Source organism: Bicyclus anynana, chromosome 12 (assembly GCF_947172395.1).
Source record: "Bicyclus anynana chromosome 12, ilBicAnyn1.1, whole genome shotgun sequence".
Taxonomy (NCBI): Eukaryota; Metazoa; Arthropoda; class Insecta; order Lepidoptera; family Nymphalidae; genus Bicyclus; species Bicyclus anynana.
Window position 1 is genome coordinate 15443309 of NC_069094.1, and position 14971 is coordinate 15458279.

The following is a 14971-nucleotide window of genomic DNA, read 5'->3' on the forward strand; positions in this document are numbered from 1 at the left end:
TGGTGGACTATTAGCCTAACCCCTCTCATTTTGAGAAGAGACTCGTGCTCAGTAATCTATTTTCGATCGATTAAAATTCTTAAAGGTGGTCTAAAAAAGTCACGGTCAAAACAAAGTAAACTAAGGAACATAATTTTTATCAACAGGAATGAAATATTTCATTTGCCTTATCCTTTAAAATAGTGAGATTATGAAATCCACAGATTGCACCCAAATGAAAAATTCTGAAATCTCTCTATCGTTATTAAATCCACAGATTGCACCCGAATGGAACATTCTGGAATCTCTGTCGCGAGACAAAATGAATCTCCTGAAGTCGGACGCCCTCAAGAATACGTCGCCCGTGTCGAGGGAAGTGCTGGACGCGGCCGAGATCTCGCAGAAGTTCGACGAGATCTCGTACAATAAAGGCGCTAACCTCATCAGGATGCTGAATCACACCATCTCCTATGAATTGTTCCATGAGGCATTGGTTCTGTATTTGGATAAATGGTAAGCTTCTCTTTTATATTTTCCTTTACTTTGCCTGGGATACAGTACATAATCTTAAATAAAAGGATAACCAATAGAACTGATGATTTTATAGATGACTAGACAACACCCTGTGAGAATACGGGGATAATATATAGCATATGACACTCTCAAATAATGTAGGTTTACCCCTACCATAGATACTCGTTACCACAACCTTTTTTACCTCTTTATAATATTAGTAAAGACAACGACACAATACGTTTGCCAAAACAATATTAAACGAATCTATCACACAAACCTACTTCTTTCATTATTGAAAATTATGATGTTGACTGGAAATAATAAAAAAAATATGTTATTTCTTTCGAAAACTTTTATTACTGGTGATTTTTGTTTTTTCGGGAAAATCAAATTTATATTAAAAGAAAAAAGACTTTAGCAGAGCTCATATAGAATAAACTTTAGTCAGTGCTTAGTTCAAGTTGTTTAGTTCAAGGAAACAGTGCTATAGTACTAACTAAAGTTTACTGTATGTTATCGTTATTTAAGTCTATTTTCTTTTAATACAAACACATTAGCGTAAGTCCCCGCCTCCTTGGTCCTGCTATTACTAAAGCGTTAATTTTAGCGTTCTTTTTTAAGTCTCGTCAACTATTTCAATAGATTGACTATAACAAGTTTTTGTTTCATAGGAAATACCAAAATGCGGAAGAGAACGACTTGTGGGACGCTATGTCTGAGGCGACCCGCTCGGACCCCTCGCTGAGGGGTCTCTCCGTCAAGCAGTTCATGAACTCGTGGACCCGCCAGCCGGGCTACCCCGTCGTCAACGTGCTGAGGGACTATGACTCGGGACATGTTACCTTCAGACAGGTAATATTACAGAATACCAAACACCTGATAAATTAAAGTCCCAAGTATGTCTAAGATATTAAATGGCCAAGTATACCTAAGACATATCTTGAGATGAGATAAAGTCAAATGTTGGTCAATAGCGACGGAATCAAAAATATAAATCTCTTTTTCGTTACGGCAACAAAACCACCAAACGTTGGTGCCAACGAACCAAAAGTTTCGTTTGGGACGCAAAGCCCCTCTTTTGCGTCACACATTTTGGATTCGCCTGAAAGGTCTCCAGATTTGTGACCTCGCACTGACCCTTGTCCCTCTAATCGACCCTAGATGGACCGACAACTACGTATTATGTTTGAGCGATAGTTGAAAATGTGATTTTAAAACTACAAAATATATTATTTTAACAAATTTTTGGCCCAAACTTGGCCTAAAGGGTAGAGGATTTATAAAATTCTTGATTATCATTTCTTTTTTTTTTTGTCTAATCATATAAGTATAACTTGAAATTAAGACTATTTTTATTTTCGCGACAAATACGATACCTCTACGATTCTTCTCTCGTTATATCACTATATAGTATGACGTTTCGGAGCATCGTGCATTAAGTTACGCAATACAAGATTTTAGGGATCATTTTTTTTTCTGATTGTGTACCTCAGCGGAGTCCCTGGGGGGTTTGGGCGAGCGTAAAAGCATCGCCTGATGGGGCCTTAAGGCAGAAGCAGAGTAGATGGGCGGAACGACTCTCTAAGGGCGTCTCCTCTGAGAGACTCAAACCTCAGCTTAGAGGGCCGTTCGGGAAGGGTGTTTTGGCCGGAGTGTATCAGTCCGGGCGCCCTCGAAAAAGGAATCAACAGTATATTAAAAGAAGAAGTCGTTTCCAGCGACTGTTTACGAACTTCCCGGAGCCAGCGCAGAGCAAGGGTCCGAAGTGGAGCATCCCCATCAGCTACACGGCGGCGGACGCGCCGCTCGGCTCCTGGAGCACGCAGCCCAGGCTCTGGCTCAACGACTACTCGCTGCGGCACCACCTGCCGTACAACCGCAGCCAGGCCTTGTACGTCAACGTGGACTCCATTGGTAAGATATTTCATCATCATTATCACCATCATAATTAAAATCACCCGTGTACCTTCGTCAAAACTTTAAAGAAATAGGTATAATAACAGTAGCCTGTCAATCTATACTTATACTTAATATTATAAAGAGGTAAAGTTTGTAAGTTTGTAAGTTTGTCACATTTTTTAAATGGGGTAATCTTCGGAACTACTGGTCCGATTTTAAAAATTCTTTCACCAGTAGAATGCTACATTATCGGGGAGTGCTATAGGCTATATTTTATATTGGTGTCATATATATTAGCCGAGTTATCACAGTTTTTGTCATACAGGTCGGACTAAAAACCTTTTAAACAGACTTATTCGCATGCGCTGCGTTAACCATTGTGTAAAATTGAAATTAATTTATGGAGACTTTATGTATCTTTAAAAGTTCTACAAAAAAGTCCGCGACACCATATATCTATCTTCTATATATTAGCAGATAAATCACCTTTTGTGTTTTAAAAATTATTAATTTTATATACTTAGGTTTACGTCATTATTTATACAACTAAACTTTAATCCTTATTAAAATAAATTATTTAATAATCACAAGGATTTTATGGAGATAAGATTTGCCCTTTACAGTATGTTAATTACTTAAATAGTTTCGGAGATAATACATAATTTTCTAAAAGACGCAGAAATTCCGCTATATGACGCCCGGCGCTTTCATTTACGTAGTTCCCGTTCCCGTGTGAATATGGGGATCAAACATAGCCTATGACACTCGCAAATAACGTAGCTTTCTATTGGTAAAACAATTTTCCAAATCGGTCCAGTAGATCCAGAGATTACCTCCTACAACCACACGAACTTTACCTCTTTATATTATTAGCATAGAAGTCTCTATTTCTCTTGGTCATACCACCACTCTCGAAGGACTGGACCGATTTTGCTAAGGGTAGGAGTAAGATAGAGAAGTTACAGGGTAGGGTAGGGTACGGGTAGGGAAGCGTAGGGGTAGTGTGGGGGTAGGGTAGGTTTAGAGCCGGGTTTAGGGTAGGGTAGGGGAGGGTTAGGGTAGATGTAGGGGTTGGGTAGGGTAGGGTTGGGGTAGTGGTAGGGTAGGGTAGGGGTAGTAGTAAAGTTGACATCGAAATTTACGCGGACGAAGTCGCGGGCGTCCGCTAGTATTTATATAACAGCATAATGTATGTAAGACAAAATATTAATTTGTACAAACGAAAAGGAGATTTAAACCTACGTCTTACTAGACACGGACATAAGTTATTTATTTCTGCATATCGTCTCCAAAGACTAAAAAAATCTTTTGTATGTTTGGGTGTACTCTTCTTTAACAAGACTGTGATGGACCTGCCAATGCATAGCTTTAAGCAATGTGTCAAAAAACATTTACTTAGTTGAGGTTACTACACCATTGATGAGTTTCTCAATGATAAAAATGCTTGGAGGCCATCGAATCAGCTTCCACCTTCTCACAGGAAGTAAAACTATAAGAAATTGTAATGTTGTCATCAATTGTAAATTATAATATGTATGATTTTTTTTAAAAGAGCAATTGTTGAGTTTCTTGCCGGTTTCTTCTCAGCAGAGCCTGCCTTCCGAACCGGTGGTAGAATCTTTACAAATAGTCAACTGACGTATCAAAGTGCTTGTAAACTGAGCCTACTTGAAATAAATGAATTTTTTCGAAGTATTGCCTGTCAGACATCATCTACAGCGGTGACACCATCCTCACCGACATTCGGCTCACAGTTAAGCGCAAGTCTTTCAGAATGAAAGGGGTTAGACTAATAGTCCACCACGCTGGCCCAATGCGGATTGGCAGACTTTACACACGTAGAGACTTAAGTAAGTTCTCAGGTATGCAGGTTACCTGGCGATGTTTTTTCTTTACCGTTTGAGACACATGATATTTTAATTTCTTAAAATGCACACAACTGAAAAGTTGTAAGGCGCATGCCCCGGACCGAATTCGAGCCGAAGTCATATCCACTTGGCTATCACAGCTTATCGCCCAGATATTTAACACCCCTCAATAATGGGAAAAAAAGAAAAATGCCTTTATTTCAATAGCCACACATCACAATATCTTCCATATGCTTATTTGGCCTACCTAGAAAATGGAGTCATCTCGACATATTGCTACATGACATAGAATGAAGCTAAAGTGGATTAATAAATAAAAACATTGAACAAAGTTTATCTCGGATTTTCGATACCTACCATAAAAAAGGATTTCGGAAAACGCGTTCTAAAATTTTATGATACTACTCGTTGACGTAAGCGTATATATTTTTTGAAAACTGTTTTGTGTTGCTTTTTCGGGTACTTTCTTGTATTTAAAGGAACAGCAAAACTAAAAAATCCAAACTCAATAAGAATACTCGCAGTTATTGACTATAGGGAGATTTTCAATATTTTCAATTTCTTGTTCTTAGGCTACTATCGCGTTAACTACGACGCAAACAATTGGGAGCTCCTAATCGAGTCCCTCAAGTCCAACACCGTCAACAATCCGATCACTAAAGCGCAGTTGATCGACGATGCCTTCAACCTGGCCAAAGCCGGCCACCTCAATTATAGCTACGCTCTGGGGTTGAGCTCCTGTGTCATTGACGGTGAAGACTCCAAGATCGTGTGGGACATGCTTCTAGATAACATATACTTCTTGAACAGCAATCTGAGAGCCACTTCTGGGTACATATACTTCCAGGTAAGTTTTGGTTTTTCCTTGCAACAACGACATGGATGTGATCTGGATTGCTCCATAAAGTGACTTAACCATAAAGCATTTACCAGTTCTGGCAACCATTATATATGTGTAATTTGAAATGTGTTCAGAATTGGTCAGTTCGGAAGTGACTTAACCATAAGTATTAACAACTTCTGGAAACCATTATAATTGCGTAATTTGTCATGGTACGCGGTCGTATCACGAGCTAATAAATGGAATGTTTTGAATGCTTAAAAAATTAGTAAGTCTAAGTATTCATTTCTTTTTTGCAATAAAATAAAGTTACCTCTCATAATGTACTTTTATACATTATAAAATTATTATTAATTATCAATGTCAGAAATCAACTAAAAATGTGCATATTCCTTATTTACAATGTCAATAACTACAGTTCGTTACGTTACTTTGTTACGTTAACACATCGCATTTGGACATAAATTCATCACCCCAAAATTCTAAAAAGTTGAAATTTGTCAATACAGCTTCTCTGTATGTCTCATTATTTCAGATTTACTCAGTAGCTGTTCCAATTATAGAATAGCTAAGCTTAACATTTGCCCAATTTCGATTACAGGACTACATGAAAATACTATTGAAGAAGCAGCTAGAAAGAGTCAACTACGGGCTCAGAAAGCCGAAAGACGACAACGAAGCCTTCCTGATAGAGAACCTGGTCGTGTGGGAATGCATTGTGGAATCCCCTCGGTGCATCAATTGGGCCAAGGATGAATTCGAGAAATACATCGCGGATCCGGATTCTAGCGAGTAAGTTTTGCTCACTTATTTAACAGTAAAGATCCTATTTTTTGCCAAAAAAGAACTGTTAGCCCAGATTTATAAACTATCCCATTTTCCCATTAACTATGCCCGGAAAAGTTTTTCCAATTCATCATGTGATTTCACCATGAAGGTCTGAGGTTGCATAAATACTAGTGGCTATACTTAGAAAGGTGAACATTGAGCCTAAAACCTTTCAAATATTAGCCTAATAATTTGTTGAACTATTAATGCTGAGTTACGAATCCCATAATCTTTGGATATAAATATTACAGTTAAGGGAATGACAGTAACAGATAAAATAAAGCTTATTTCATCCAATAACTAACCCTAATCCTACATTTTCATAGAGAAAGAAGTCCAAAAAGTTTACTTTATGACCCAGAATGAAATAACCACAGACAACACTCTCTTAGACACACAGTATTTGACAATGATGATGAGATTTCCTCTCACATTTTAGAGACAAGTTCTTAGATAAACTTTTCACCTTCCTCCGTTCCGCGAAGGTCAGGGTTTGGAATCTGGCAGAGCTTCTGCGCTCTCGTACGTATTAGTGACACTGCAGCCGCCTCTTTTTAGACTCTTCAGTAATAACACAACCAGAAAAAAGAAATTATAGTCGCTGGATACCCGTTCGACGTCTACGTCTATTTGCCAGAAGGGCACGAATCTTTTTTTAGTATTCAGCAGCTATGTGCTAGCTTGGCTTGATTGTTGAATAGAAAAAGTAATATTTTGTATGTCTGGCCAGCCTACCCAGCTACCTTCGCTCGCTGGTATACAACACTGCTGTGAAACATGGCGGACGTCGTGAATTTGAGCTTCTGTGGGAGCTGTACCGCAACACCAGCGAGCCCAACGCGCAGAACACCATCCTGTCCAACCTGCCCGCCACCAGGCGAGAGTCTCTCATCACACTGTAAGTGTACCACCTACTCTCGCTGCTGTACAACAGCCACACTATACAGGGGTACTTTAAGTATAATTTTATACCAAATAGGAAATGTCACACGATTATTCGCTACTTCTCCCTAATAGATGTCAGCTTGGTGAAATTGTTGCTGATTTAATTAGAACCTCCCATGTGGTTTACTACTTTCCAGATTACCTTGTACAAGAGGGTTAATAAGTGCGATTTTGAGATACGTTGATTGTTGAATGTCATGAATTTCTAGATGGAGTTTTAGGAGTCACACGATAGACATGTTAAGAATTAAAACTTAACGATGTAGTCAGTAAATTATATCCTATTTTATGTGACCCTTGGTATTATTGACCTCAGAACCACTTGCAGTATCAGGATTAAGTAGACAGACAAACAAACAGGTCTTACTTTGAGATCTACTATCTTTTAATTTGTGGAAACACTCATAAAAAAATAGCACTGAATTTAGAAATTCTTGCGTCAATTAAGGCAGCATGATGCACTTTTAGAATCAGACGCTACAAATTTAAATAGGGACGAATAAATATCCAAATGTTGTTTCCAGATTGCTAGAGAAAAGTCTCACGGACATTCCAAACCAAAGCGCAACGCTACTGTGGGCGGTGGAGGCGCCCGTCGGCACGCAGGTCGCGCAAGACTTCCTCATCGACAACTTCGACAAAGTGTACGACAAATTCACCGGGATTGACTCCTTCATGTTCCCCATCGTGCTCAACTGCGCTTTTGGCAGCATCACTACTAACGAGGATTTGATCAAGGTGAGTGAATGAAGCAAACGAAAGTGATAGGGTGGCAAAGTGTCGTCTATAGTGCAAAAGAAGCAGCGCCACGCTGTGCATCAACTGTATCAGGAAATACGGCATCAACGACTGATCAAAGCGAGCGTTAGTGCTGTATTTTGTTTTGTTAGAACAAGTTGATCCCGATGGCGCATATAGTGCAGAAGACCATAGACAGCGCCACGCTTAGTAACCAAAGTGCATCGCTACTGTGGGCGATGGAGGCACCCTCATTGACAACTTCGACAAAGTGTACGACAAAATCACCGGGATTGACTCCTTCATGTTCCCCATCGTGCTCAACTGCGCTTTTGGCAGCATCACTACTAACTAGGATTTGATTAAGGTGAGTGAATGGAGCAAACGAAAGTGATCCAATAAGCCAAAGTGGCATCAACGAATGTTCAAAGCAAGTATGTTAGTGGTGAGTTTTGTTTTGTGAGAACAAATTGATCCCGATGGCGCAAATAGTGCAGAAGATCATGAACAACGCTACGCTACGAAACCAAAGCACATCGTGCATTATTGTCATTCTATAGGCGATGGAGGCAACCAGGTCGCGCATGACTTCCTCATTGACAACTTCGACAAAGTGTACGAATATTTCACCCGGAACTGACTCCTTCATGTTTCTCATGCTTTCGGTAACATCACTACCAACGAGGATTTGATTAAGGTGCGTAAATGAAGCAAACGAAAGTGACTTTAGTGTGTCGAAGTGTCGACTATAGTGCAAAAGGCACAGCGCCACGCTGTGCATCAACTGCATCAGAAACTGCGGTTTCAATGACTGATCAAAACAGTATGTAAGTGGTGAGATTTGTTTTGTTAGAACAAGTTGATCCCAATGGCGCAAATAGTGCGTGTAAATGTGCCTCGAGTAAAGAGGGAGGTCCTCGACGTCAATCCGAGTTGAATCAACGTACCAGAGTTCCTAATCCGCTTTTACGTTGGGTTGATGACTAGCTGACGGCGAGGTGAAGGGACGATGTGATGAGCTCTTTCAGATAACTGTACTATAATCTTTACACAATCAGTCTAAAGATCATAGCACACTAATCAACTCTGTGTAGTATGTAGATTGTGGAGTTCCTGAGCGCACTCTCATATCAAGTAAAAAACCGGTATTAGAACTTTCACGTTTGTCATTTCACCCAAGTCAGCATTTTCATGTATACATTTTTTGATTTGTATTTGTTCTTCAGCTGAAACGCTTCGCACTGAAGCACAAGGACAAGTTGATCCCGATGGCGCAAATAGTGCAGAAGATCATAGACAGCGCCACGCTGCGCATCAACTGGATCAAGAACTACGCGCCCGGTATCAACGACTGGTTCAAGCAGTATGTCACTGGTGAGTTTATTTTATTAGAACAAGTTGATCCTGATGGCGCAAATAGTGCAGAAGATTATAGACAGCGCCACGTGGCGCTTTAAATGCAAATAAAGATTATAGCACACATATCAACTTGGTAAGCGATTGGCACTGATCAACACGAACCGAATCTCCTTACTTACACACTAATCGGAATTGTATCATAATCGCAAGCCTCGGCACAAGCTTGCACCTCACCAAGTGTTCAGTGAGTTAGGTAAGGAGTAGTGGGAGGCTGAGTGCTGGCTATATATAAGCTCATTCTTGTCGTGACGTTCGATCCGTCCACACCTTTCCTTCATGGATTATTTTTGAATAGGCGGGGAGAATGACTTCAATGAAAAAGGGGATTGTTATTATTTTAGGATAGGCGGGGAGAATGACTTCAATGGAAAAGGGGAGTGTTAACTAATTTTAAAATACGTCTATAACCCTACATATAACCCTTCACCCTCTCGAGTGAAGTCCCAGAACTTGTGACCAACGGTCACAAGTTCTGGGACTTGGACTGGGATTTTTCTCTGCCACTCGAGGGTTTATTGGTAACATTCTTAGTAGAAATTGTTAGATCTGATAGGTTCCCATTCAATAATCGCGTTTTGTCAACCCGTTTCTCCAGCACGCGCCCGTTTCTCCGTACTCGTACCGGAGCACCTTCGCTTTTCCTTCTCACCCCTCCCGACTATTGCCTCGGCGTCAGTGGTGAGGATCCTTTAGCGTCACATCATCGACTAGCAGTAGCCGAGTCGTCGCCTCGTCGACGGCGAGCCGATAAGGTTAAGATTCCATTCAAAGTTGTACGGGTGCTATGACTTTAAGGCAGTTAATGTACACTAATGTTATAAAGAGGAATAGGAATGTAAAAACTACTAGACCGATTTGAAAAGTTCTTTCACTAAGCTGCATTATCAAGTAACAGAGCCTTTGTTTTATCCCTGCATTCCCACAGGAATGGGAATTAGACGCGTGAAACCGCGAGGTTCTGCTAGTAATAATGTACTTTTATTCCAGACAATTCGACGCACCAGCACACAAACTCGACCCCGGCGCCGCCGCTTACACAAAACACTACTAACGTCACTACCGACATTAACACCACCTCTAGTCCTGTAACTATTAGCAGTTTGCAGCCTTAACGCGTTCTTAAATTAGTGTTTAAACCTTAAATGTTTTTTTAGATCATGTCCTAAAGTCAGAAGTAGGCGTTAGTACTACCGCGATGACTATTTCTACCACCAACAGTATGTTCAGGTCTGAAGCGATATAATCGTAGACACAAAAATATGCAATATGCCTTAGGCGTCATCCTAGGGTGGTATAGTCGATGGATTTATATGTTTAACAACTACCTACCTACCTACGACCTATGCACCAATTTGGTCTTTATTAACAACATACTAAACAGTAAGCGCCGGATGACATTTGTCACATAGAATCTCAATTTCGTATATGTCAACTAACATACGTCTAAGTTAGTGAATAATCCTGCAGGTGCAGCCATCCAGTAATGGAGAATTTTGACGATAAATCCTATCAAAAAATTAACTATCTCAAATAATAAATTGTTTAGTTTATTGTTTAGTATCTAAATAAATTGTGATTTGTGAGCCATTACCAAAATGAAAACGATACATTAGGGAGTTATGTAAGTATAAATACATTAATGTTGTATTTTGCTAAACTACCCTACAATTATTATGACTTGCATGTTAGATTAAATGTCAATCTTCTTCTAACAGTCAACGCAAGAGGACGTGTTCGATTGCATTTAAACACAGTAGAGCGGCTAATGTTTAAAAATGCAATGTTTTTATAAGAATCTATTTAATAGTGGAAGCCTGTCTCATAAAGTACACATAAATTTTTATTAAATAATTAAATATAATTATTTATAAGTATAAAGTGTCTTAAATTAAATATACATCGACACTTATTAGTTCCCATTACTTTCTACTGTGAATGCTACGTATAAATTACACAGTGAATGTTACATAATTTTAAATTAAATCTGGTGCTCTCTTAAAGAATAATTACATAATTTTTCGTTTATTTTAATATCCTTACTTATTTTAAGTATTTTTTTATTATTGTTGTAAAATTGACTCCTAAAACTGTTTCTGCTAAAAAACTGTGACCAAACTCTTGTATTTGAGGGTTAATTTGATAATGTGATGTGATTGTGAACTGCATGGGTCAGGGGTCGGCAACCTTTTAATTGGATAAGCCAGAAGAATTCACAATTTTTTTATTTAGAAAAAAAAAACACTGAATTCAGTTCAATTTTCTAAAACATATGCTGTGCTTTAGATTGAAAATAAAAAATTATATATGGAATAAAAAAAAAATTAGTATTTTTTAGAAAATTCGCTAGACCTTGTAATTGAGATTGAGATCGCACACATTGATGAATAGTCAAAATAACGAATTTAAACAAAGTGAGTAAGTAAGTTTGCTGCTGAACTGAAATCTCGCAACTTTACATTGAGAGGTTGCCAACCTCTAGTGTGGAATTAATATTTTTTTTATTAATATTAAAAATAATTGAAAAAGACCTCCAGCCTTAAATACAATAACAGTTGAAACTGTAACTTGTCGAGAAAAAAATCGAGAGAAAAGCAGAATTATTACTGAATGTATGTAAAAGTTACATAATTACTAGAAAAACATGAACTAAAATGTTCCAAGATCTATCTATCGTATAAGTAATTTTTGTTTAAACGGATTAAATAATTTCTGATAGGTTATTGATTTTTCAATAGACACTGATGACAATTGTTAATGACAACATTTTCTCACGACAACAAAAGTGTGATCTTATCATCTTGTCGTATAAGTTATTTGCTAACTCAGTGTCTTTCTGAGGTTGAAGTCAACTAAACATTTGACGCATTGTACATCAGATAAGTGATATACAAATAAATATTTGTTAGGATATTTTCCATAATAAACCATTATTATTGTGGCTACTGGCAAAGACGTACCGCCAAGCGATTTAGCGTTCCGATACGATGCCGTGTAGAAATCGAAAGGGGTGTGGATTATCTTCCTACTCACTAACAAGTTAGCCCGCTACCATCTTAGATAACATCATCACTTACCATCAAGTGAGATTGTAGTCAAGGGCTAACTTGTAAAGAATAAATAAAAAAAATTAAATGTCATTGGAGTTTAAAGACTTTTTCTGAAAAGGACTAAAATAACGAATACAACTGCATGTCGTGAATGCATATTGTTAAATATGGTGACAATATAGGTAAATCATAATAATAATTGATTTTTTATATTTATCCTAGTGATCTACAAAAGTTAAATGTTCTCGCATGTCCCAGTGTACTTGTCATGTTATAATGTTTTGAGATTTAAGATTTTAGCAATATAGTGTTAAATCAGTAGTTCCCAATTAGTTTGGCTACTTATACGAGATTAAATTCGACATTCAGCGGCAGAGTGATCCCCTGGGGGTGCCCTTACAACGTCTATGAATTCCACTGTCAATCGCTTGACGGTAGAATAATAGGCATAGGTATAACACGACGTTGTCTTTCTATAATAGAAAGGGTTTTTAAAAAGAGCCTGAATTGGTTCATTTTATAAACTATACTAGACTTTAAAAAGCCTTCAAGCAACAGTTTCGTAATCTACTACTAAGTACACTTTGACAGATTTACTTACTCTTGACACTTGTTGTTAACTTTAGTGTTGGATAGAAGCAGGCGTTACTTTGCGGAAGTTCATCATGAATATATAATAATTTATTTATTTTGCTATCATCCGCGAAAAGCCGACGAACCCATGCGACAACGTCACCCAGGTCCGACTAAATACTCTCTACGTACGTTTGAACCCGAAACCGGAGCATCCTTAGGAGATGTTGAAAAAGGCTTACTCTACAACGTGCAATTGCACTTTTTCGCGGATGATAGCAAAATATATAAATTATTATCTATTGTTAGCTTTAGTTGTTGTTGTTTCACTGAAATTGTTTTTTTAATCAATCATTGTAAAGAAAATCAGTTTTACTGATTTTATTATTCTTGTCAAAAAAACCAATGCCTTATATTTGTTTTGTTTTATATTTTTCGTCAAGAAAACCAAAGTTTTACTGATTTTAAAACCAACGTCATTATCTCGTATCTCTAGGAGAACGTGCACCTACCACTAATTGGGAAATACTGTGTTAAATCATTCCAAAAACGTTAGCCATTTTTGATGTTTATGTTTTGTTATTTTTAATAGTAGGTAAATAAGCCTAGCCGCACATTAACTACTATGATACTATCGATCGTGCCATTGCAGAAATAATAGCTTACAACTATAGAGAGGAACTCCAAACACGGTCGCACGAGCGACTTTCTGCTTGACAGAACATACTCGATTGTGATTTAGACGTATTCTCATTGCATAGTTTTTTTACAATTCAGAAGACAGTTTCGCCTTGAATTTAGTTGGAAAGTGTATATACAAGAATGACCTGCACGATGATTTGTACAACTAAAAAAGAAACAGCAATGCAAAAACATATTGTTAAATTATCATCTGCCTCTGACTTTTTGCCACCAACCACCACCACCACCACGTACCACATCTAAAGGCTACCAGTCTTTATCGTAAATTACGTACATAAGTCAAGCTTATAAGATAGGTAGCATATTACTCGTATGTACTCGTATATAGACTCTCGCAACTTGCCCCATTGTTATTAAAATTGGCAAAGCGTAGACGATATATAAACATGAGAATGTCAATAATAATCTATTGAGAAAATCACACTTCAATCTAGCAAGCGTTTAGTCGTTCGAGCGACAGTCGATCGTATGAAACAAACAGCCAATGCGGTTGGTCAAGTCAGATTAGTCGCTTCAGCTAAACCAACTTATCTAACATAGATAGTCAATGTGCGGCTAGCCTAATAAAGTTTTGTAGTTCCTATTAGTTTGAAAAACACGCCTAGAATTTTAAACTTTTTTTAAAAGGCGTATAATTATATAAATCATGTTTTATGTTTGTATTTTGTAAGAGATATTGCATAATAAGCTAAGTAAAGTGTTGTCCAAGTGAATCATTTTGATAAAAAATAAACTGTAAATCATTTTACTTACTGCATTTTTTATTTTTGATATCCTTACCAAAAATCATCATCATCATCATCATCATCATCATCATCATCATCCATCATTATCAGCCGATGGACGTCCACTGCTGGACATAGGCATCCAGCGACCCTGCAACCCGCTTTCCGGTGCGGGAATTTTCTTTACTGAAATAATTTAAAATTACCTCATACTAGTCAGATTTGGAACCTGACTCGGAGGTCCAATGATTAGCCTATGTGGCTTTAAATCACGAGCCACTATGGCTTTGAGTCCTATTGAACACTTACTTTCAAGAAATCCTCAGTGAATTGGGAAGTTTGTGGTGTTACACTCTTATTCATCGAAAAGCTAAAAACGCTACGCTAAACCGTTGGTAATTAATCATTATTAATATATCATACTGATTGGTTCAAGAGTCAAAATTATCACCCTTCCGCCAGCCCGTATTGAAGCAACGTGGTCTAAGCTCATACCCTCTTCTCTTATTTTTCTTATAAGAAGGGATGCCTTTTTAAAGTAAAAAGTGCCTGAAAATTATAATTATGAAATCCTAATACTTATTTATAGGCATTAATATTTATAAGCATTGCATGTACTTATTTACCTATAGGCATTTCATAGGCATGGTTAACGATCTTCATCCATTTTCCGTGAAAAAAAAAACTTTTTGTTTTCTCTATCAGTTTCCGTGTTTTCACTTTCAATTTTCATCATTCTTTTACTTCTCCACAGGCAGAGATACTTCAATGAAACAAACGAACGTAGTCAAAGATAAATTGCAACAACATTATAATTTAAAAAGTCCGGGAATTTTCACTGTATGCAATAAGGTCAGGGCCACGTCACTTCTACAATATGGCGGCGCGACA

At 37.8% G+C, this 14971-nt stretch overlaps 1 protein-coding gene across 3 annotated transcripts in view; it reads left to right on the forward strand.

The window, feature by feature from the left end:
• Positions 1-14103, forward strand: part of LOC112049725 (aminopeptidase N) — a 29140-nt gene extending 15037 nt beyond the window's left edge. For all 3 annotated transcript variants that reach the window (XM_024087735.2, XM_052884636.1, XM_024087736.2), the window contains 9 exons: positions 257-492; positions 1167-1347; positions 2214-2409; positions 4835-5109; positions 5705-5895; positions 6662-6829; positions 7401-7614; positions 8841-8988; positions 10021-14103. In XM_024087735.2, coding sequence (XP_023943503.2) covers positions 257-492; positions 1167-1347; positions 2214-2409; positions 4835-5109; positions 5705-5895; positions 6662-6829; positions 7401-7614; positions 8841-8988; positions 10021-10145 — 1734 coding nt within the window. In that variant the 3' untranslated portion in view covers positions 10146-14103. The remainder of the gene's footprint in view (positions 1-256; positions 493-1166; positions 1348-2213; positions 2410-4834; positions 5110-5704; positions 5896-6661; positions 6830-7400; positions 7615-8840; positions 8989-10020) is intronic.
• The last annotated feature ends 868 nt before the right edge of the window (positions 14104-14971 follow it).